This window comes from Melanaphis sacchari, unplaced genomic scaffold (assembly GCF_002803265.2).
Source record: "Melanaphis sacchari strain LSU unplaced genomic scaffold, SCAv2.0 Contig23_pilon_pilon, whole genome shotgun sequence".
Classification (NCBI taxonomy): Eukaryota; Metazoa; Arthropoda; class Insecta; order Hemiptera; family Aphididae; genus Melanaphis; species Melanaphis sacchari.
Window position 1 is genome coordinate 514,653 of NW_020271114.1, and position 26,013 is coordinate 540,665.

General features: G+C 30.0%; 1 protein-coding gene across 3 annotated transcripts in view; it reads left to right on the plus strand.

Moving 5' to 3' along the window:
* Window positions 1-26,013, plus strand: part of LOC112594609 (protein Tob1-like) — a 44,603-nt gene extending 18,590 nt beyond the window's left edge. The window contains exons 1-4 of one of the 3 annotated variants that reach the window (XM_025339494.1): window positions 15,370-15,616; window positions 16,894-17,305; window positions 20,345-20,922; window positions 24,847-26,013. In XM_025339494.1, coding sequence (XP_025195279.1) covers window positions 16,907-17,305; window positions 20,345-20,922; window positions 24,847-25,411 — 1,542 coding nt within the window. In that variant the 5' untranslated portion in view covers window positions 15,370-15,616; window positions 16,894-16,906 and the 3' untranslated portion in view covers window positions 25,412-26,013. Of the gene's footprint in view, window positions 1-15,369; window positions 15,617-16,893; window positions 17,306-20,344; window positions 20,923-24,846 lie in introns of those variants that run through there. The other 2 variants (XM_025339493.1, XM_025339495.1) reach the window with 2 other exon arrangements.

Below are 26,013 nucleotides of genomic sequence, written 5' to 3' on the forward strand. Positions count from 1 at the left end.
CAATTTTAATTTAACTCAAAGCGCGCCCCTTATTTTACTGCGCCCTTGGCAAGCGCCCATGTCGCCAACCTCTAGTTACGGCACTGGACGAGAAATAACAAATGTTTTTCGAATGTGTCCCTGCTGGAGAAGAACCGTTCGCCGCAAATAGTCAAATCTATTTTTGAGACTGTACCTACTACAGTGTTAATCACAAACGCGACGTAACAAAACGTGTCGGGTCGAATGTAGCTTTCCATACGACGACGCGATGATGATCGCGTGCACGTCTATTTTTCGTCTTCTTCGTCAAGAGGTCGGCATGTTTATTTATACAAATTGCGGGTGTCCGACATCGTTGTCGTCGTCAACGCTACCATCTCTGCTGCCGTCCTTAGGTGTGCGCGCGGCCGCATAATAATAATAATAATAATAATAATATAGCAAATGGCACCACGCTGCAGCAGTTGGCCGTCCGTGGTCCGTACGAGGTATGCGTGGTTTTGGCGTGTGTAATAAATGTTATATTTATAACGGAGATAATAATATGTTTGTTTTTGCAACAACAAAAAAATAAAAAATATCAAAAAGGTTTGCCAAAAAAATAATAATAAACACCGAAAAACGACATAATTGGCAATCGGTACCTTTATGTGCACGACCACGCGACAAATGTTTTGTCTGCCGTAATTAATTTTTATACATTTTTTTTTTGCATACTTCTTAAGAAGGATGACCACGAAACGTTCATACCCGCGCAGTGAAACGAACTACTTACATTATTACTGTGTAGTTATCCTTAGGATTTCTGTCACGTGCGGTCATATGATACTCGTTAGTCGTTTTCCATATTATTAATATAAATATATATATATATATATATATATAGATACGATTTACGTGTTTACCGTGTCGCATACTAAAACTTATATAATTACAATTTACAGACCGACAATCCGTGTTAACATTCAACAACACGCTCACAGATATACTATATTTTTTGAAGCGACATTTATCATTTATCAATTGTACTACATACCTATGATTTATGTACGGGTATAATTAATATTTACCGATTATTATATTATTGTCTTCATTTATATTCTTTTAGAATTTATCTCAATTAACTATAATTTTTAAATTCAAACATTGTTTTTAAAAAATATAATATAATTATGTATTCACTTCCTAATTTTATTTGTGGTTTTAAAGAAATCACTGATATTTAGCAAATATTGAATTTATCGTACACATGCGGTTGTTTTACATCTGTTTGTCTCGATTACGTCTGCTGGTACCAAATGGTGCCACTGTTGGTCTAAATCATTTCAGCATATTATTATATGTGTTCATGTTTAATGAAATACCAATTGTTCAAATTTTTATCAACATTTTGCTTAATCGTTTTCATACTCATATTTTTAAAAAATTATTATACCTAAATACTAAAATATATATTATTCGTATAATTTTCCTCTGTTTTAAATTATACTTATATGTCAACGTTGTAAGTATTTATTATTTACAATGTTATAACAAATAATAAAAAATTGTGAAGACATATCTATGACGTACTTAATATACACATTGCATATATTAAACGTAACTTTATTTTATTTATACATATTCATGGATAAAAAAAATATACTGTTAGGCTATATTTTGTATGGGAATGGGGAAATGGAAAACCGCAAAATTTATCTCATAAAATATATTGAAATGAAAAACAAAATATAAAATACCTAATATAATTATGTAATTAGTAATCATATAAGTTAAATTTGTTCAATTCTTCACAATGTTTTATGGGAATTTTGAAATGGAAAACCACAATTTGTATACTTCATAAAATATATTCATGATGTATTTTGCGGTAAGGTATAATGACTGCCAAGTTTTTATTTAATACAATATTAATTATTATATTTTTAACTAATAATTTTATTGGTTTTATTAGTCTGATTCGTATTAAATAGTATGAGAAACAGATAAAAAATAATTAAAAATATTAATTCAACCCAGATTATGGCGTCATAATATTAACAGTATGTTATATAATTATGTAACCTAACCTGTACAAATTTACAATTCAAGAATGACTTAAATAATTACAAAAATATAAAAAAAAACCTAAAAACAAATTTTAAATGTTTTATATAGATACATTATGTAGTATGTCCTGTAATATACTATATTGATATTATATCGCATATAAATATATCATACAGTTAGCGATACAGAAAAAGTGATAAACGAAAACGAAATGGAAAAAGCCCAAAGATAGGATATTATATGTGTGTATTTTTTATTCACTTCATTTACTTATATCATAGCATGTAGCTATGCAGGTAAATCTCTCTGAGTAAGAATAAAAAACATCGAAAAATTATTTTGTTATGCAAACATAATCATTATGTCTTCTGAATGAATAAACTATGCAATATCGCTGTGGCGCAGTGTTATAAAAATCGCAGAATGTCAGCTAATAACAAATGTGTTCAATACATGTTATATTGCCGTTTAATCAATCATTTAATCAAATTGACAATTAGCCTAATAAACTCTAAACACTGATCTTACATTTCTAGAGGATATTAAATATTAATGTATATTATATGAAGCTATACATGTCATCGTCGTCGATCGCATATCGAAAACATCGGAGTTTAATAATTGCAGTAAAAATTGCTTGTCGCTTATACGATTATGAATGCTAATAATATCTAATTTTTTGTATAACATAACGGTATTAATGTGGGGCGATACTCGTTTTAATATTAAACATATATATTATATACCCACCGAATTTACAGTTGAGCAATTCTCGCGGGTACTGTTGTACGGGTGCGGGTGCGGGTGTGGGTGCGTGTGCGTGTGCGAATACAGTCGACCTGGCGCGCATCACTCACGAGCCGTCGGTGGGTCTCCTTCGTATTATAAGGGGGTTGCGATGGGGTAGTCCGTGTAGTCGATAGAGCCCTCTGCGTGCTACTACACTCTTGCCCTACTCTATATTTCGTCGTAGCTGTCTCCACGCGTGACGTAACAATACCGTTTTGAAGTGACGTCACGCCGCTCGTTGCCAATGGTAACTCGCTTTCGGATTATAGAACTATCCGTACTCTGCGACTCACAGCTCCGTTTATACCACGGGAATCTCTCCTCACGTCCAACCACTCATAACATTTTGAATTTCTGTTTATTTAGGATATTATTGCATATAAAATATAATATATACACTTCACATGTATTATACATAATAGTATAAATTATAACACGATTCTTGGTATAAAAAAAAATATCCAGAGATAAAATATCTGGATTTAAAAATTTAGTAAAATTTTTTTTATATTTTTCACTAAAATAGTATATACATATTTAAATGCACACGTATATATAATAATAATAATAATTCTAATTCTAATTTAAACTCATTTTTGAATGTCAATATAGTTAATTAACTATATATTTTTAAATAAGCTGTGATATTTAGTAAATTGGGAGTATCCATATTACTATCATTATCATCTTCACACAGATGTTTTAATTTATATATGTTAAACTTTACTTTTGATCTGTGGGGAACGATTATGGTAGGTACCCAATATACGTTGTGATATTTTTGTCTCATAACTGCATTTTATTTAATTTTTATTGAGTATGATTTTAAATAAATAATTTATTACAAATAAGAATTGTTTAAAAATGAAAATTCCAAGATCTAGACAAGTTACTATATTACACTCATAACGCATTGTTTATACATTGACACCGTGAACTGAGCACTGAGCTTGGTGAACTTTGATTATATTATTATCAACTTCTAATTCAACGCCAATGTAAAATTTTTAGAGAAAAATATTATTTTGAATTGGATATTTTAACTGAATATCTATAATGTATACTTCAACAACAACCACTGTTGGGTGGGATACATAAACAATAATTGAGAAGTATTTTAAGTATGGCAGTATAATATTATATTTGCAAGATACCTTTACACGCACGCCCCTTTAGTTAGTAATGAGTATGGTGTCGATACTTGTGACGTGCATTTAGTGTTATTTTATTTTAATAATATATTTTGTCACCGCACAGCGCGCCGTCGCCGTGTGCCGTCAACTGTGCAAATAGTGCAAACTCATCAGCAGAGCCCGTCGATTGTAAACAATATTTATATATACATTTTTTTTTCGTGAAACGTACGTTCAAAACAACAGGCGCTTGTGTAGTCAGGTTTGCTTTAGAGTATCGCGTGTGGTTTGAAACTGGTCGATAAAAAACAAAAACGGCAAAGAAAAATAACATAGTATTATATACTCGAGTATTACGTTAATCAACCTTGAACACTGTACGTCGGACGAGTATTTAATATTTTAATTCAAAACGATATCATTATAATATATATTACCGAGTACACTGATATATTATAAAATTCAAAATTGATGCAAATTGTACATTTTAACGGATTTATTATTTTAAAATATTTACATAATTCTCGTGAAACGATGAAAAAAAAAATCCAAACGCTTATTATATAGTAATAAATAAAATACATTACTTATGAAGTCGAAGTTATATATCTAAACCAGCGGTTCTCAATCTTTTTAGTACCGTGACCCAAATTTCTCCCGAAAAATCTTTAGTGACCCACATGGTTTCACTTTTCGAAAAGTAGTTAAATAAAAAAAAAAATTTAATAATAATATAATATATTTCAGTTATTTTAACAACATTTGTTTATTAGGTTTAAATTATTATTTTTATTATTGTATAGATATATAATCAATATATTTTTACAAATGCACTTTTAATAATAATAATATATTTAATATTAATTTAACATACATTTTTTAGAATCTGTATAATTTAAAAAATTGTTCGTGACCCACCAAAAATTGATTGACGACCCACCAGTGGGTCTCGACTCATAGTTTGAGAAATACTTATCTAAACATTTTTCTCTTTTTCTCATTTTAACTATAATTGTGGTTCACTTTGTATATATGTGCTATGGCTATGAAGTTCATATAGTATTTATATACAAAAAAATATGGTATAGGTACCTATTTGACTTAAAGATACCTCATCTCCAATCTCGTGCACATTCTAGATATTATAATACACTGATTTAATTACTAAAAATTTGAAATAATTTTCTACACATAGTTCGAAATCAATTAGATTATACAATATTATATTTATTCATATACATATGTACCATGTATCAGCTATGTGTGTATAATTTATTGAAAAAACGGTAATACTTTCACAATAATTTACTTCAACATGCAAAATACAAATATCAATTTACATTTACATGTTTATTTTTATTCGTTTTGTTGATATATCTATATGACTATATTTGTTGCTATGTTCTACCTTTAATGAGATATTTTTATCGTCTTCGAGATGATAAGTTTATCCCGTACGTGTAGTGCAGTGTACGTTCTATAATATTTTTACAAACACTAAAGTTGAAATGGAATATATAAAATTTCGTTAATCCTAATTGAAAACAATTATATTGTTTTTAATAATTTTAATACATTTAACGAAAAAGCGTATGATGTAACATTGGGTTTTAAATTGTTTTTACGATAAAAATACTTAAGTTTTACGTAATTCAGATTGATTAAAATAAAATCACATTAAAACATAAAGCTAAATATTGTTCGTTTTAATTAAATTATTACAATCAAGAAAAATTAAAAATGAATAAATATTTCATTTTTACAGAATAAGGAACAATATTTGTTTTGATTTTTTATTCGGCGATTTTTATACGATTTCGTTGAAAATATAAAGGGAAAAATAGAAACAAAATCAATATCGAATGCTTATATACAATATATAGAATTGTATAAATTACTAGGTAGGTCTGTGATAAGTTAAACGGTGATTGTAGAGTGATAGCTTTTTGACCTTGACTTTCATTCGTGCAAGAACGCTTTTCCGGCGTAGTAAAAATAACATTATTGCCATTTATTACTATATTCTATACGTTTATACACTACATAATATTATAATATACGATATATAACTCCGTGGTTCGCGTGGCGCTTACAATGTGTGCTTTAATGAATTCAACCTTGCGTAAGGTTAGCGTTATGAATTTCTATACACAAACATAACAATAGTATAATTACTATAGTTGGAGACATTTACGTGTATATTTATCCCGTAAAAATATTCCATATATATGTATTTATTAATTTTATTGTTTCCAGTTTTACGTCGTGTATGTAAAAAAATATTTCACAAAAATATCTAATCAGAAACCTTCGAGGAAAAATAGAGGACACTCATTACGTGTCATTGTACACAATACAACGCACATTCGGATTTGACTATGCATGAATAATGTGTACATATTTAACTAAAAATTCGCAATAGCCAATAGCTAATATAATTAAATATTCATAACAATCTCAAATGCAACGATGGATCCATAAAATATTATAAGACTTGTAAAAAGTAGTTACCTAATATTTATTTTAAGATTTATGTATTTTGAATAATAATTAATTATCAAAATTTAAATATTTTTATAATTTTACAATTTCAAACAAAGTTTTTTGCATTAAATAACATATCAGTATGATCGGTTTACTAAACGACTAAAACATAATTATAAAGCATTATAGTTGTACAGATATTATTTATTAGGTTTTTATTCATAAAAGAACTTTGATGATATTTTTGACTTAAAAAATATAAATTCAGTGTAATGCTAAAAATATACATTTTGTAAATATATACATTTATTTTATTATGCAGAACTGTAGTAATTGATAATGATTTAATTATCGTGTATTGTGTTAGATCTGTTAAATATAATAAAATACAACGATTTAAATGAAATAGGTAAGCTTTTAATAAATATTGTAATACCTTTAAACCTAGATCTAAATTAATTTCATTATGAAAATTCTTCTTAATATTATCATAAGATAAATAATAATTAAACGCTCCATTTTGTTGTTTACTTTTACACTTCTATACGCGGTTATTGTCAAGAGTTCACGATTGTACCAAAATTACGAGTATTATATTGATTTTAATATTTCACTAAGTGTGTATAAGATAAAAATGACATTGTTCTTTATTTAATGCCTTATTTTTTATATAGATATACAATAATAATGTATGATCAAATGTATTCGAAGAACTAGTATTTGATGTTTTTTTTAAATTAGTAATATTATAATATGTCTTCATTATACCTATAATACACATGGTAATAATATACGTAATAATTATATTAATCTAATATTGGCGTTTGTTAGCAAGCCTATCGGCCCTATCGTTTAAGTATAGGTATACTAGAACTAGACCTATATAATTATGTAGGTCTTACGAATAGCTTTCTATTAAACTTTCAATAGCAATATAATTATCATTTATCACCATTGATTTGATTAACATACTTATCAACTTACCTATCTAACATATAAAACATAATGTGTAGCAATATGAAGTATTATATTATTTTATTGTCAAAACGCAGTCTTTGAACATGTTATAATTTGGACAAAACAAAAACGTATATTTTGTGTGTGTATTAAGAGGATGCAACATGTTTGAAAAACACTTTTTAAAATTTAAACCAATTTTGCAGAATTTTTGACTTGGAACTCTAATACTATAATTAAATAAATAATAATATTTTAAATACATCATACAAAAGGCTTAAACATTTTAGAATATGAAATTTGAAATATTTTGATATGTACTGTATATATAGAATACACAATGATTCACCAAATATTCTTACTCCCATTTTAAATTCTGAGTGGAGCGATAAATATATTATTGATTTTACAATGGTGTATTTTTATTTTTTTTTTTTTTTGTAGAAGTGCACAATAAGTAGCTGATAAAATTCAATTTTCAACTTTGATAGTAGATTTAGATAGAAAACTGTATATACTTTAAAGAGGTTAAAATTAAAAATTTTTAGTTAATTTTTTATTATCCGTGAAAATAGGAATTTTTACAGTTAATAAAGTTTTGCCTAAATTAATAATTTTTTTTATTTTGTTGTAATATTCAAAAACAAATAACTAAAAAAAGTTGAAATTTTCATGAAATATTTATATCAACATTTTATTTGTATAATATTAAAGTTATAATTTTCAAAAAATTCCGAAATTTTTGTTTTTGGAGCTATATATAAAAAATTGCAATTTTTATTTTTTTTATATAATTATCAAAAGAAAATTTCAATAAATAAATTCAACAGCAAAACGGTATCCAGTTGCCTACTTTTTTTATTTAACAATGAATTTATTCAGAAAATATGGTTTTTAAGTATACTTGAAAATTCCAAAAATCAGATTTAAAAAAACTGCATTATATTGAAGAAAAGGGGTATGAGTAATAAGTGTGCTTGCAGGTGAATCACTACATGTCCTAAAGTACTTTGATAAGTAAATTCTCAGTGAATAATATATATGATCATAAATATACCTAGAGAAGAGCGACTTGGTTGTTAGAAAAAATAGATATTAATTCGAGCAATCAAACCAAAAAAAAATTATAAAATAACGATGCCACCGGAGCTACTCCACGTCATCTAAGGTCAAACTATGACGCACAATAATATTACATTATTGCAAGTATTTATTATACTTATATGATATAAAGTAATATTTATGGTATATAATGAAGTGTCGTTTCGGAATTTTTAAATGAAGCATATACCTACGAGTATTTGAAGATGTTACTAAATCGTATTCTTAATGTAAGCCAAAGCCCAAAATACAACAATAAAATAAAATTACTATTATAGACGTGTTTCTTGACAAAAAATGTTAAAAAAAAAAGAGCGATGCCGTGATGGGGGTACAGATCTTTCTGCATCATCTACCTCCGAAACTACGGCAGTGGTTAAGTTAGGTTATAGCCTATAGGATATTATATGCATCTATCGATGCCCGACGTTACAGATAAAAAAGTATAAAAAATATACATTAAAAATAATGGGAAAAAGACAATATTTTTTGTACCTACATCGCTCATGTGAATTTTACGTAATTCCCCTTCCCCTCACTCACTCATTCCGCTAATATTTCAACTTCGTCTATTTCATTTAATCATCGGAGTGACGCCGTCAGTTGTTTATATCTATATTCTGCATGTCTAACTATATATAAAATATTATTGTTACTGTGGCACCTGCAGTACCACGCGTACATAATTATATTTCGTGACAAAAATGCGAAGTTTGTTTTTGCACCGTACCGTTTTGTGACAACGTGGCTGTCGGCCCAGCTGTAATTCGAGAGGTACGCGCGTGTGTCGACCGAGTTTCAAACTATATAATAATATTATATTAATGTGTGTGTATTAACACAGGCGCGTTAATAATATTTATATATAAATATATAATGATGAAGTATGAACCCTGCTCCATAGACCATATATGTACTATTATCGTAATAACCGTCGCTATTGCGATAACCAAACATTATTTTATTATCTACAACAAATTGCTGAATAGGTGTCCAGTGTCCACCGGTTGAACGATCAACAATGTAAACCATACAATAAATGACGCGACGCTACAGTTGTTTAGCTTTTTGGATTTTATACATCGACTCCATAGACCTATAAAGAAATTAACTGATAGCCAAGAGAGAAGTATGGAGGCTTACATAGTTAGAAAAAGATAGCGTAAAACTTCATCCATCTAATCCCATTAATAGTAAAAGGGAAAAGAGAGTGAAAAAAGAATTTCACAATATATATAACATTTAAAAAAAAGATGGCATGTACGCTTTAGAATCTATAATAATATGCACAGGTATTAGCTTCTAATATCTCTTCTAATAATGTTAGCACAGGCAATCTATGGTTGGGTAGGTATGGGGACGTTTAGTCCGTATATTAATGTTTCTATATTGCTGACTCGATCGACCTTTTTCACATCGAACACAATATATTTTATTATTTGAGCAGGTAAAGATAATAAGTGCACTTAAATTATTTATTATCGTGCATTGGATATTGGACTAATATACGTTTTGAGAATGTATTTAATACGAGTATTATACTTTAGACGACAATGATCAATTCTAATTGGTTCGTCATCGCCACATACACAATTATTGTACGATAAATACGAAAAGTCTTTGCATAAAATTAAAAGTAATTTTATGATTTTACGTAATATGGATTCTCACGGTCATACACTCATACCTCTTGCAATCCTGCAACGTGTAACGTTTGCTAAAATATGGCACAGCTGTTTTACTTTTACATACAGAACGATGTCGTATAAATTATATTATATTGTATATGATCTGATATATTATAAACTGCAGTTAATATGCTTACAGTATTATTAAATTACAGGTGTACAAGTTGTATGCCATTTACATATTCGTGTACAAGAAAAGTATTTAGTATACATATTATCTACATACGTTTTGCGAACAAATTTTACAGGTACTACATTGATTCCTTGAATGTCATCATTAAAAAATATATATTATTTTAGATTTTTTTTAATTTCTAATTATATGTATGAATATTTAAAATTTTAAAATTAAAAAGTACGAATTTAGAACATTCAAACAAACGAAGGTCAATATTTCTAAATTCTCGTTCGACCTACTTGCTTGCGTTTTGTTCGTCGTTATACAAGTAGGCAGGTTGTATAGGTACCTACTCGTTTACACCAGACCAGACTCGATAACCAACATAACATTAAATTATCATACCCAACATAAAAGTAAATAATTATAATAAGTAATCGAATTTCACCTTTAATACAAGTGTAATAGTGACCGAAGTACCAACGTATGTACTATATATTATATACGTACATATATATACATATTACATATTATATACTGTACACGCATGTTCATAAATATTAAATAAATATTGAAATTCCGGTTTTATTTCACTATCGTTTTGCACCGATTTCGTTTAATGTTTATTATGTATATAATTATATATTATATATATATATATATATATTATTATTACGAAAGCACAATAGATTAACTTTTAGTCGAAACTAGAATATGCAATATTGTACAAAATAAAAATGTAAACGTAGGTTCATTTATGGCAGGTTACATGCTGTTGTATTTATATAGTTATGCAATACTTTTATGAAGCACACGAATGATTTATTACGAATAACGCGGTGCAATTATGTATTTTTATAAGCGTTAAAGAAGTATACATTATATTAATAAATAATAAGTATTAAGTTATCTTAATTTGTATATAGCGTAGTATTAAATATAAATAATGCGCACACACTGCAAGGATGTAACTCACTTTCAACAAATACATTCACAATAATATAATATTAATTCTGGAAACGGTTGCTACGCTGCACACGCTCCTAATGCGCTGTAACTTGGGCCACACGTGTCTATCAATACAATCATCTCTAATTACCATCAGTATGTTGCTTTATGTGCGCAATTTTTCAAGGTGCGAATATTTAATACGAAATTATGTTTTTTCCTATTCCCAATAACGACTGTTGAACTGACAGTCAACGCGTGTGTTGAAACAAAAAGTGAAATACTACATAAAACCATTTGTCAATAATATACAAACTGGTGATTATTATGACTATTATATATATATATTTATACCATACGGCATCTATCCAATACTTAAATAATAATTATTTTTTATTTCGCGCGAATCGATCAATTGATATTATATTCATAATATTCATTCGTTGTGATTGGGGGTTGTTTTAATACAGGTAGTTCGAATCAATATTTTATTTTTTTATTTTTGAATTGATTGTCATAGCTTGAATCAATTTTGCTTAATTAATGCATACAAGTATATGCTTATAGAAAATTGCATACTCAATATTTAATTATAACTTTTTTACGAAATATTCCAGTTTGAATTATGTAAATACACTTTTCATAAACATTTAATGATGCAATACCTATGATATAACTTAATTTTGATATTATAATGAGTTAAAATATAATTAAATAAAATATTCTTGAAAATAAAAATACAGCATTACAAAAAAATAAAATTAAAGTTAAAACTGTAATTATAGTATTAAATTTTAGAAATAAAAATAATTTAAAATAATTAAACAAATCTGTAATATAAATATAATAAATACTTTTATGAATATTGAATGAATAGATCTAAATTGTACTCGTATATCCCAATTTAGATATTTAACGTCACAAATGAAAAATTCGATTGTTAAAAATTTTTAGATGAGGAAATTTGACATTTTGACAACGTAAATTTGAGAACAACGACGGTGAACTGACAACATAATGACGTGTATTTATTTTTAGTTAAAAATTTACTATATATTATATTATATTCGTTGTGATATAATACACAAAGTGTCAAAGTTTATTACTAGATATATTTACTATATGCATTTAAATAATAGTGTTATTTTTTTGTATTTTGTATTTGACTACATATACTCAAGCCTAAACGGTTCAAAAAATTTAAATTAGTGTCTTGTTTGTCCCATCGGCCTTGGCTGAATCGCCGTTGAATATTATTTTAAGAACATTAAAAATGTCCGCGACGATTGGCAACGGATCAATATATATGCGGCCACGTTGCAGCCAATCGCCGATGGACATATATTATGTATATAATAGGTACATATATATTTATTATTATTCAAATTTTTGTTGAACATTTTTTTTAAACGTTTATTGCTTATATATAATATATTGTATATAGTGTTCATTCGTTTGATTTTGAACGTTTTTTTCTTCGAATGTTTTACGTTTTTCTCAAAAGTGATATAATACCGTTGGAGACGTGCATAAACACCATATTTGCACGTGTTGTGCGTGCGTGCATATAATGAAGGTGAAGGTGTTGGCTTCTTGTGGTAGCCAGGAGTGGAGAGGCAGGTTTCCTCGTCATCGTCATGCTATAATCGAGTGGAGATAGGAGTATAATATGCACGACTGACAGATGACGGTTGTCGTTCAATTTCGTTTAAATTGTTATGTCTTATGTTAATAAATTATAATGGCCCTATAGTATACATAAACTTTATTTCTAACTTTATAGAAGGTGTTTATCCCTCAATTACTCTTTTCTACTAATTTAATTTAAAATTTGATTTTGGATAATTATTACTGTATAGAAATCCTGCGTAATTATTATAGTATATCCTCTTCCCGCATAGAGGCATCAAATGGTGCCATATATATTTATTTTTATTAAAAATCAGCTTAAATTATAACAGTCTTCATATATCATTCTACATTATGATAACATAGTAATGTTTATATTTTACTAGTATAGGTAGCGCTAGTCATATTTAAAATTGGTAGAAAATGACTAAAAAACAGAAAGACTACAGCTTTCCAAAATTACTACAAGTCATCCACTTTAGACAATTTTTTTTCATACATAAAAATCAAATAAACTTTTCGAAAAAAATATTTCTGAATAGATTTATAACTTTTGTTTAAGATAATATTAATTAAAACCGGTTTTGGTAAATGGAAGAATTTTTATAGCGAGATTTGTTGATGGAAACATTTGGTGCCAGCCCGATTTGGTGGATGTATTTTTTCAATCAATTTTATGACGTTTTGTCTATTTACGTACAAACTATTGCATGTCTTTACATGCGTCTTATTTTTGTTTTTATTTCATCTATGGATTTTAAATTGTTTCCATTATTATCAGTACGTTGTGTTGTTGTACGAGTAAAGTATTGTTTATTTGGTCTCATAAATATATATTTTTTTTCAATAATTTGTGAAAATGTCTAAATTAAATGAACATACTATTGCGGATTTGTTGGATTTTGAAATGGATGAAGACGAAATGTCTATACCTTCTGGGTCTGAATTTTCTGACCAAGAAGAGGACGAAGAACATTTTTTCAGTGAGTTTGATGTACCAAATTATAATACTGATAATAATTGTTTCGATGATATTATGGATTGGCCTGTAGAATGTGTGGAAAATACAGACGTACTTCCCACATCTACCAATAACATTCACGTAGATCAAAATCCTATTATTATAAGTGTCCCTCATATTTCATTACCTAACCTAACAAGTAGGTAAATTTTAAATTGTAAAATTTTTAAAACGATACAAGTAAAACTTTTTTTTTGTATGTAAATTAATTTTTTATTTCAAGCTATAAAATAATTAACTAACAATTTTAAAATTTGGAATTTAATTTTTTTTTATATTTGATGTATATGTATGTTATCATAAAATAATTAATCAATTAATACTTCTTTTGTTTTATAATAATAAAATTTAAACATATTTTATACACTATTTATTTATTTGTTTGTGGTAATGTAGTTGAGTACTTCAAAACGGGATGGCACCAAATGTTGCCGGATTTTGTTTTTTAAATATCTTTTTAAATAATGTTTTGATATTTTTTTAAGTATTTTTTTCGAATTCTACGTCAAAATTTACATATAGGTACATTTTTTTTTTGTTAATAAAAGAAATCATGCATGAAGAGGATATGATAGTTTTGGTAAAATAATAAATTTAAATATTTATTTACTTGTTTCTTAATTGTCTGTAAAGGTAGCCAATGATATCAATATAAAATATAAAAAATGAATTACTGATTTTTATTATGTAATGTAGTTGGGCAAGTCTTAAAGTTTTGACAAGAAACATTCTCCAGAGTGAAGACTAATATGGTGGGTTACTTTTTACTATAAACATTTTAATATTACAATACTATTATAATATATTGATAGCGGTAAGTATATAGAAAAGACAGGTATATCGTTTACTATGGTGCTAAACGAAACGCACTGCAACAACGGACGAAAAACAGCCCATTACATGTGTACAATAGATTATTATATATATATATATATGTAATATTATTGCGATTTATGTCATTATATTAGTTCGACCTTCAGTCGCGATACGAACAATGGCCGTAATAACGATGCCAAACATCCTGGTTAGGGCTGAACGGTTCTAAAGTATATACATATATATATATATACCCATCGTTGCTGTGCGAATATATAGGTTAGGCCGTTTTAACCGGAGCCAACGCTGTATGCGACCTTATGCTGCAGTGTTGCTCTTCGAGTTATGTTATATATTACATTCGAATACGATATACCTACCTATTATTATTATTGCGTTTACTTATTTGTGTATGTCGTATGTGTGTGTGTGTGTGTGTGTGTGTATACATATATACCATATCATAATATAATATACCTAATACAATAATATCAATTATCTACAATTATAAATATATATATATATATATATATATATATATATTATATACGATTGTGTGCGTGCGCGCGTAATCGTAATGCGCACGTAGGTATATTGTGCCCAGTAGTCGGATGTTAATTAGTTGTTAGGTTGGCCTGTGCGGACTGCGGATATTATTCAGTTTAGGTATACACGCGTAACGGTGTGCAGTGTTGCAAACAAATGTGTAAATTTGAGTCCGATCAGTTAAGTGCTTATAAATATTATATACCAAGTAACATATATGATCGTGTAAAACCCTGTATGATGGAAATATTTGACATACTCCCATAGTGACGTGTTGCGAACCGTTTCAGTTGATGCAGTACTGCCGCTGCATTCGTCGAATAATCGTATCGATTGACCTGTTACGTTCAATTTGGTAATTATATTAAAACATAATAATGCACTTATGTCAATTCCGTTTAATTTCTAAATATATATGTAACGTATAGAAGATATGTGAGACATAGTATTATAGTTACGTTATACGTACTAATATGCATACAAGTAACAAGTGTTGAAGTGTATCCGATATACTCTAGTTTTAACGATATTGTTTTATAGCCGAAAGCGGCGCCAAGATCTTGGAATAATAAAATATTTGTCCGCTTGTTCCATGATGACGACCTTTGCACACATATGAGTAGGTACATTTACAATCGGTCATATGTTTCTAGGTCAATGAGTTATTAATTTCAAGCCGTTCTGCCGGTATTGACACCACATCAATACATCATATTCCACACATAGACCATATGGCATGTACCTAACAATGCTATATACTGATGTTTCTGAAATATAGTTTTTCTCGAAATGAACTAAATTTACTTGATTTAGTATATCTTAGATAATTTAAAAGTATGGATAACGATTGAATATTGTACGAGTGCGTACGACCACGACAGTCACAATGCCTGCTAGAGTAATAATTGTAATAATAATCGTGTTCCAATCGACAATGATTTCTGTATAGTATTATAGGTACTTATATATATATATATGTGTGTGTGTGTGTGTGCGTGTGTACCCTTTGGCCTCTATCGATATCAATGTCTGAATGTTCACATAAAAATTTAATTAAAATTTATCTCAACAATTTATAAACTTACATTTATTGCAATTTTATCCACCGTGAAAACAATATTTGTCGAAGTTTATATGAATAAGGACATAATAGATATAACTTATGAATTTATGATATAGGTCATAAATATGTTATTTTGTATTATTAGAGTTTTTGTCATATTTAATTAAAAACATGTTAATTTTAACAATGCTATAGCATTTTGTTTTAGCTTTACGTTAATCGTGCGCCATATGTTTTTTCATTGATTTTTATTTACTCTGTATCCGAATCATTTTTTATCAGAATATTCAATTACTTAAAAATAATATAGGTACATGATGAATTTTACAAATATTTTTTATATCATATATATATATATATATATATATATATATATTTTTAATATTAAAATAAAATTTCAATAGTTACCTACTACAGCTTAAATTTAAAATTTAAATTTATGTAAATATGTAACCACCTGCCAACTGTAAAGAACATATTATATTATACTATTTACTATCTATAGTATTAGTGTATCGTTATATCATAGCATATAGATATTAATACATTATCTAAATATTATTTTTCAGAAATCGCGTCAAGATGCATATCGAGGTTAGCGTAGCGTTGAACTTTGTGATCTCGTACCTGTACAACAAATTACCTAGACGGCGAGTGAACATATTTGGAGAAGAGCTGGAAAAGTGCCTGACGGAGAAATTTGCTGGGCACTGGTACCCGGAGAAACCGTACCGCGGCTCGGCATACCGGTGTATCAAAACAGGATCACCAATCGACCCGGTGTTTGAGAAGGCGTCCCGTGAAAGTGGCGTAGCCATACAGGACATCCTGGAGAACTTGCCGCAGGATCTGGCTGTATGGGTGGACCCTGGCGAAGTTAGTTACCGCATTGGTGAGAAAGGAGCCGTGAAAATCTTGTATAACGAGAATAGCGGTGGTCTCCACTTTGACACCCACGACGACCGGACCGCCGATAGAGAGGTAATACGTGTTTATATTATTTTAGGGTAGGACCCGTTTGGATAAATAAAAATTAAAATATAATTTGTTTGTATGCATTTTGGGAATCTGTTTAGAACTTATTTATTACTATTTTTATACAATAATTAGACTTGTGAGTTCTAAAATTATAATATTTTGAATTTTGAACCATCAATAGATAACAAAATATTGCTTGCCTCTCGAGGCATATCGCCCATACATTTTTAAATATAATATTAATATGTTAGTCGGTAGGTTTAGTAAATATAAACATAGTTATTCTTTAATAAATAAAAATATTGTTTTATAATTTATTGATACAACAATATTTGTTATAACTTATAATATAACAATTTGATGCAGTGCGTAGCGGAGTTAATCTGAACGCGAGGTTGAATGGCGGATACATTTGTGCAAGGCACAACAATTATACAGTTTACTTAAACACTTTCATGTTATTACAGTGATATGACATCAAAATGCTCATATATACCAGCTTATAAACGTATTAATAGAAAAACACGATAACACTTGATGTTTTATAAACCTATATATGTATAATATTATATATTATATATTGTATAATATGATGGTAAAGACATATAGTGTGGTATATTGAGCATTATTGTACAGCGCGTCACGCAATTATTTTGTCAACATTTTCTTCAACATTTCTGAACTTATCCCACACACTTTAATAATACTTATGCATAATAAATTATAATTTCTAAATAAAGGTCGTAGAGATGTAAAAAACCGTAAGGAACCTGTAAATTATAAAGGTGACTGTGTTCATCCTACCTCAGTGAATGTCGAAAATCCTCCAAAAATAGGCGGCACGAGTCGTCAATCCGAAGTTGATCATCAAAACTGTAGTTTTTCGATTGCTCATATTAAACCCGATTTATTATACATTATACAACGTGTACGACGGCACAAAAACAGTTGATTATAGAATATAGATTGAGATTCATGGCCGGAATTTCGTCGCACTAGTCCACTACACAAGTACAGCATTAGGTATATTATGTTATAAATCGCAATTGTGAATCGTGGACAAAAAAAAAAAAAATAATAGGTAATAATGCAAAAACTGTACGATAAAGAACGGATGGGCGAGGAAACGACGGCAGCCGTGATTTTTTCATAAACGATTGACCAACGTCCAACGGAAAATATCATGGTTACGCATTCCCAACCATTTATTAGGAGTATACTGTATACCGCAAAACAATTTGGTCGATTGTTATTTCGTCTACGTGCTTACCGTAGTTAATTATATGTAAACATTTACCACTATTTATATAAATTCATCCAGAAACCGATTTATTTATTTTTATTTTGGTTGGTACAAGACAACAATTATATTTTTATTTCTCTATAGGTTAGCACTGCATATTTTTAATCTATTTTATGGTCGTTGAAGATGTCTGGAGTGAAGAGGCCACCCTGGTGGTACTTTGTTGTCGTTATATCTAGTTGATTTTAGTTATCTAGTAGGTCACGGCACCAGTTACGCTTTAATAGTCTACCGGGATCGTCAGAGATGGTAGGATTCAATAAATTGGTGATAAGAGAGTTTGGAAGGTTTTGCAGGCGGAAATGAAATTTTTTATACGAAGTTATGGTGACTTTTTAGTTCAGAGGAATCGAAAGATCTTGATGGAGTGTGAGGTTAGTTACATAGTACTAGGGGATTTAGTGATTTGGCAAAGACATTTAGATTAAAATGTTTGTATATACGGTTTAGATTGAAGGATTTGGCTGAGTCTTATAGTTGGATCCTATATGTCCAAATGGGTTTAATTAGGGTTTTGTAGATTAGAAATTTGTTGTTTAATTTGAGGTGTTTTGAAGTGAGAAGAGATCTGAGTAGTCGAAATTTGTTATTTAGAGAGGTTTGTTTGTTACTGATGTGAGCTGCCCAGATTAGTCGACGGTCGAGGTATAATACAAGGTAACGAACATTTTGAGTAGAAAGAAGTAAAATATTGTTCAGGTATATGGGAGGGGGTTATTACGTCTTAATGTAAAAGTGCAGTATTAAGATTTTGATTGGTTAATTTTTATTCTTCAGTCTTTGTACTATATTTCTAGGAGGTCTAAGTGATGTTGCGGTTGATTGGAGGTCTTGATAGGATCTGGGTGAAGGGTCAGTATTTTTATTAAGTGTTATTTTATGAAATGGTTTGATTAAATGTAATAGGTCACGGTGTTACAATAAAATGAAAATCTATATTATTGTATTAGACTACTGTCTGTAAAGGCACAAAAATCTTTCGTTGAAAGAATAGAGTAATGGGAAGTTAAATATTAAAAGAAATTATTTTTGTACAATGGAAAATAAAAGTTTAAAGGTGATTTAGCTATTGGAATTATCGGAACGCATATCATATTTCAGTGTAGGTACGTTGCTTTAATAAACGAAAGTTTAAATATACGGTTCGAGTGTAGGTACATTTCACACACACACACACACACACACACATATAATGTATAATATTAAACTAAATGCGTGCAAGCTAACAATACGACAAAAGCTAAAACAATTAATCCCTTCACAGTTCACATACAGGGTGATTTTTTTTTTAATGTAATCCACTTATTTTCTCGTTGAACTCTGTAGTTTTAAATTTTATCATATAATATACAAGTTTAAGTACCCTACCTAGAACTATTTATTATATTACAAAATAGTTTACCTTTAAAAAAAAACAAATTTTCACTATTTTTTTTTTTTTTGTCATCACCTACCTATAATTGTTTAGTATCAAAAGTACTTATCGAGCAAAAATTTAAAATTAACAATCGATTAAAAAATAAGTGCACCTCATGTTCAGAACTCATACTGTACCTATACATAATATATAATAGGCTTCTATCGATTGGGTCACGCCTTTATAGGTTGAAGCTATTCAAGCTCATTTTAAAAACGCCACGTAAATCCATAACATTGATAACCCATTTTATACATTTTATATTATTATTACTACAGCTTCATCGTTTTTGTATAATAATTTGTGTTTGCGTGTCTTACAGGTCGTTAAAACGTTCAACCCCGAAGCACAGTGTTTCCGGCCCATCGATTCGGTAGCGTCCAGTTTAAGTTCTCTAAGCATTTCACCGCCGGACAAGTGCTCGGTCGGTTCACCGACGCTTGGCAGTGGTTCCAATAACTCGTCACCAACGCATCATAATCACCTCCACCACCATCACCAACACCAACACCATCCTCATCACCTGCAACAACAAACACAGCTACAACAGCCACAGCACAATCCGCTGTTGTTCGGCAAATCGTGTGGCGGCGGTGGCGGTAGCAGCAGCAGCAGCAGCAGTAGCAGCAGCAGCAGCAGCAGCAGCAGCAGCAGCACTGCTAGCAATGGCAACAGTCAGCAATCGTCACAGCAGCAGCAGCAGCAGCAGCCACGAAGCCCGAACGGTGGCGGACCCGCAGTCGCGGTCGCTACTGGCGGGGCTTACGTGCCGTGTCGACAGCCGTCTGTGCCGTTGACGTTTACTACTGCCTCGTTTGCGCAGACCAAGTTCGGCAGCACCAAACTCAAGTCCAACAACAAGCGAGCTAACAGGTTTCTGATGACTGATTTCATAGAAAAGTAGGCGGAAACGTACCTACAGTTTTGACCATGACGATGCGTTATACGTGCCGTGGTGTTAAATTTGAATTGATGGATCACGAGGACGAGGGCGTGATCATCTGGTGGGTGGGTTACTGCACAACTGTGCAATCGGAAGAATAATAATAAATAGTAGTAGCGTTGACGATTTTTCGAGTTTTAGAAAAAATTTCAATTATAAAATTTTTTATAATATTTGTATATTATATAATATAATATAGTAAAGTATATAAATACATTCCCACTGCATACACTTTCTATGATAATAATATATATATATATATATATATATATATACGTACGGAGGGTTATACAGGTTAGCTTTATTTACGATTTATGTGTATACTTAAGTTTTATGATTCATGATTTTTTCTTTATTGTCCATGGACAACTTTGAATAGTAGGATATTCATGTTAGCACTGTTGAATAAGAAAGATACTTAGAAGAGATAAATTTAACATCAATATTATTTTGATATTTTTTAGGTTAATAGATTAATATGTTTGAATTATAAAAAAACATTGGAAATAAAAGATAAAGCAAGCTTCAGCTACAAAAGTCCTTTATTTACTAACCTATGTACTAGATAGATATTTTAAATTGAATCTTTCGTACTATATCTCCATATTTTATTTTAGATACTAAGTAATAAGATGAATATGCGAAGACTAAAAATTTTCAATTTTTAAAATAACAAAAAAAAAAAGTAGAAATATTTACCAATACTATAGTTTTTAGCAAAATTAATTTTGTTTAATTTTATAACAGAGGAAGAAATAATTAAGGGACTTGAAAATTTGATTAAATATTAATTATATTATGATCTTATAAACGTTACAAATTTTTAAATATTTTACTCTTTTTGAGTTATTTATATATATTTGAAATTTTATCCTTTTTTAGTTTTAGTTTTTATTGTTAGGTAGAAGGAACTGATCCATTATGATTTTTTTTTTTTTTTTTTGGGATGTCCACGCAATATAATATCTATTCTCTCGCTCTGCGTAAATTAGTATTTATTAAAACGGTATTAGTAGGGTTAACACCAGTAGTCGTATGTAAGTTGAAGGTTAGATCAGACTACGAATGACTATAATATATAAGATACCTATATAGTATAAATTTATTTTTGGGCGCATACCAAAAACAACGGGTAACTTCACGGTGAATATCACCTATTATATTATGGGTAGGTATATACATAGAAACGTATCTATAATCTATATATATATATATTTATACTGTAGGTAGTAGGTATGAATTTCGAGACAAGATTTCATGTGATTTTATATTACCTAGGTATATTGCTATATTATGTCTATAAACCTACTATATAGGCATATAGCTATATACCTACATAATTACAATAAATAAATAGGCATGAGTAGAGTTCACTGCAGGCAATGTATGCAACAAAAACAATTATTGGACTTTTTCCCTAAAAAAAATCGAAGGTATAATTAAATTACACAATTATTTATTATCTTTAAAACATAAAATTTTTTATAAAATTATAACTGAATACAGAATTTTTAATTCGCTCCATAAGTTCTTTAACATTTATTTCCAGAGACAATTTTTAAAAACTTCAAAGGTCAAATTAATAAACAATGATCTTTTTTTGAAGAAAACATTTTTATTCACTCGAATAAAAATGGACTCTTCCTTGGATGTCGGAGTATGCATATACTGCAATAAAGTTATACCCTGCATATACCCCGTGTGCATGCCTATACCTATATATGTTTACTTGTTTGGGACATCCTATATATACACGCGCTTGTTGCATGTAATTAATTATGCGTATATTGGTTGTTGCAGTCGATTGGGCACGCGAATTATCGTGGCATGCATATATACCTTTTATATTATCTCTCTCACTCTTTCACTCTCTCTCTTCTTTTACATAGAGGTCATTCTATTAGTTCGTATTGTGAAACGACGTCACAGCGCAGTAGTGGGCCTATACTGCAGATTAAATTACATATATATACCTTCAGATACCTATGTATGAGTGTATACAACATTATTATGTATATAATTTATATGTACTATACCTCTATACCAACGCACTAGGTTATGCGCCTGCAAAAAGTGTCAAACGAAATGGCGCCTATAACAAACGCGTATTCTCAATTGTGACAATGTCCTCAAAAGCTTGCGGAATATATTTTAGCTGTTTTGTCGGTTATTGAACCATTAATCTGCGACATTGGTGTCTAGAAAGCAATAATACACACTTGTTTATAAATTATAATGATAATAGCACTGAAAACTCTAAAGACGTAAATCAGGTTTGGGCCATAATCTATAAAAATATTACACTTTTTTTATTATTACTCTTTACGTAGACTAAGTAAAAATAACTACAGCCTCCGATAATTAATTACAGTATTCTAAAAATAAATCGATTAATCATCGCCATGAAAACAAATAATAAACAAAATTTGTAGATAAAAAATTATTCGGATTTAAGGGGGAAGGGGAGTTCATCGTAGATTGGATCAATATCAATTTTACCTAATTAATATTATCATTATGTAAATTAAAATAAGCAATAGATAGTTTTTATACACCTAATAACCCATAATAGCAATCCATTCAAAGCGCCACTTTCACCTCCTAGCGATATTTTATTGGCCAACGAATTAACGATAATGATAATCACACCCACTGTATTATAATTTAAATATTTGCAATGATTATATGGTAGCAGTAAACATTTTTCAAAAACGCGTAATGTGTATATAAATGTACATAACAAGCGTATAGTCTACATGCATGGTTACATCTAATCTATATCTATAATAAACGACTGACGACGTCATGTTCAAATATTTAATATATGTCATCGTCGGTTTTTCGCGTTCGAATTTTCAATTGAAAAATACGCCGTTTGTCAAATTTCCATGGGTAAAAGAAAAAGAAAAGAGAGATATTGAATCTAATTTATTTTTTACTAATTGTTTATCAATGAAAACGAAATATTTTCTGAATACGTAGATAAATAAAAACAGTAGAAATCTAAAAAATCAAAATTTAAAACGTTTTATAATTCCAGATGCGTTTCAAACGCTATTCCACTCATAATATTGTGCATTGCACTTATGTAACGAAATTATATTGTTTTAATGTACATAATATACACTTAAGTACTTACTCTAATCAATAGTGTGTTTACCTATACACAAATACTATAATTATTGGTAGTTAATAAAATCATAATCTTAATCTTATACCCACCAAAAATATATAAGTACAAAAAAATGACGTTGGCGGATTTTTGCTTAGAGGAAGTGGGTGGGATGTAAGTGTACTGGATCTCTCTCGTTCCTAACGTCTAAATAATATGTTGAACATACATTTTTAAATGGACCCCGATCGCGTTATAAAGTTTAAACGTACCTATAATACATTATATATGGGACATAATATGTTTATAATACAGGAAAGAGTTTTCTTACGGCAGACGAAGTCTTAGACTATGGGTTAGGTTAGGTTAGGTTTTTAGATTATGGGCTTAAAGTTTTTCACTGATTTTTAAATAAAAAACTTTTCCGGTTTTAATTAGATTATCGTGGATTCTGGAATTTTTCGTCTTTTTCAATAATTATCTATCTAAGGTAGGGTAGGGAAATCCCGTATCGTTAAGCATAGCTGTTTATTTCACATGAATCAAGTAACTTTTAGTTAGGCTATGCTCAGTAATTGAATTTAGAGAACTTGTAATTTTTTAAATTTTCATTAAGGAAATATGTACCTACATAACATTATACGATATCGGTACGTATAACGCTGTAGCATGCGTCTGTAGTAGGTACTATGAGTTATAACTCAAAGCGTACAGAAAGCGTTTCGCTGAAATCCAACGACTTGACTGACTTTTGTTTCGTTTTCCACAGGATGTCGCCAACCGAGTTTGCAAACTACATAAAGCAACGGGCGGCCATGCAGCAACAACAAATTGTGGTCGGTGGTGGTCTGCAGCAACAACAGCAACGTCCGGTATCACCGGTGCAGCAACACCACCGTGGTCAAAACGGCGACGCGGCTTCCAACTACTTTTTCCAGCAGCAGCAGTACAACAACAACCACCAAGGTGGTGGTAGTGCCGGTTACCAAAGGCCGCGACAGTCCAACGGTTATCACCGGAACAGCGGCAACATGGTCACCGCGGATTACGCACCACCGCAATTGCAGTTTTCCAACGGCGGCTCAAGCGGTTGGCAAAACTTCGGCGGCGATTTCGGGCCACAGCACTTTGGCGGCTCACCCATGGGCCCGTTGTCACCGGCCAACTATGGAACGGGACAACAAATGCAGTCCGCCGCGACTCCGATGCACCAGCAGCAGCAACAACAGCAACAGCAAAAGATGCAGGATAACTACAACGCCATGGGATTGGGATCGTCGACATCGTCGTCGTACAGGTCCAGTCCTTTCCAACATTTGTTGGTGGCTAACTGATTTCAGTCGGCTTAGCTGAGGAGGGACGGTCAAGAGCGCCCCCTTTCACCACCAAACCGTCTCCCCCCCATGTCACCCAACGTGGCCCACACACCCCTCTTGACCTAGTTACATGGTTTAAGACCGACCCGCCCCATCCCCCTCCATCCGCCCACCTTGTTATCATTATTATTATTTTTTTTATATAATATCCTCTTTTAATATATTACATATTATTTACATACATAAGTAAACCCTCTGGCGCGCCTTCCTCTTCTCTACCATTAAACGTAAATAATGAAAGTTATTTATATTTCATTTTTAGGTAGGTTAGGTACAACCGTTATTATATTATATTATTTCCGTTTTTCCAAATTCTATATTTTATTCATGTGGCTACAGCGAGCTGGTCTCATCTATCTGTTATCATTATTTAAAACATTATCTATTTATAATATATAAACTACTATTATCTATCGGCTTCTAAAATTATAATTATCTCTATTAACAACATTTCAAATATTATATCGATGTAGGTAATTAGGCCAATATTCGAAGAATATTTCAACTTCTATAATACATATTCAATCATTCATGCAGGCACTTTAAAAAAAATGTTAGTT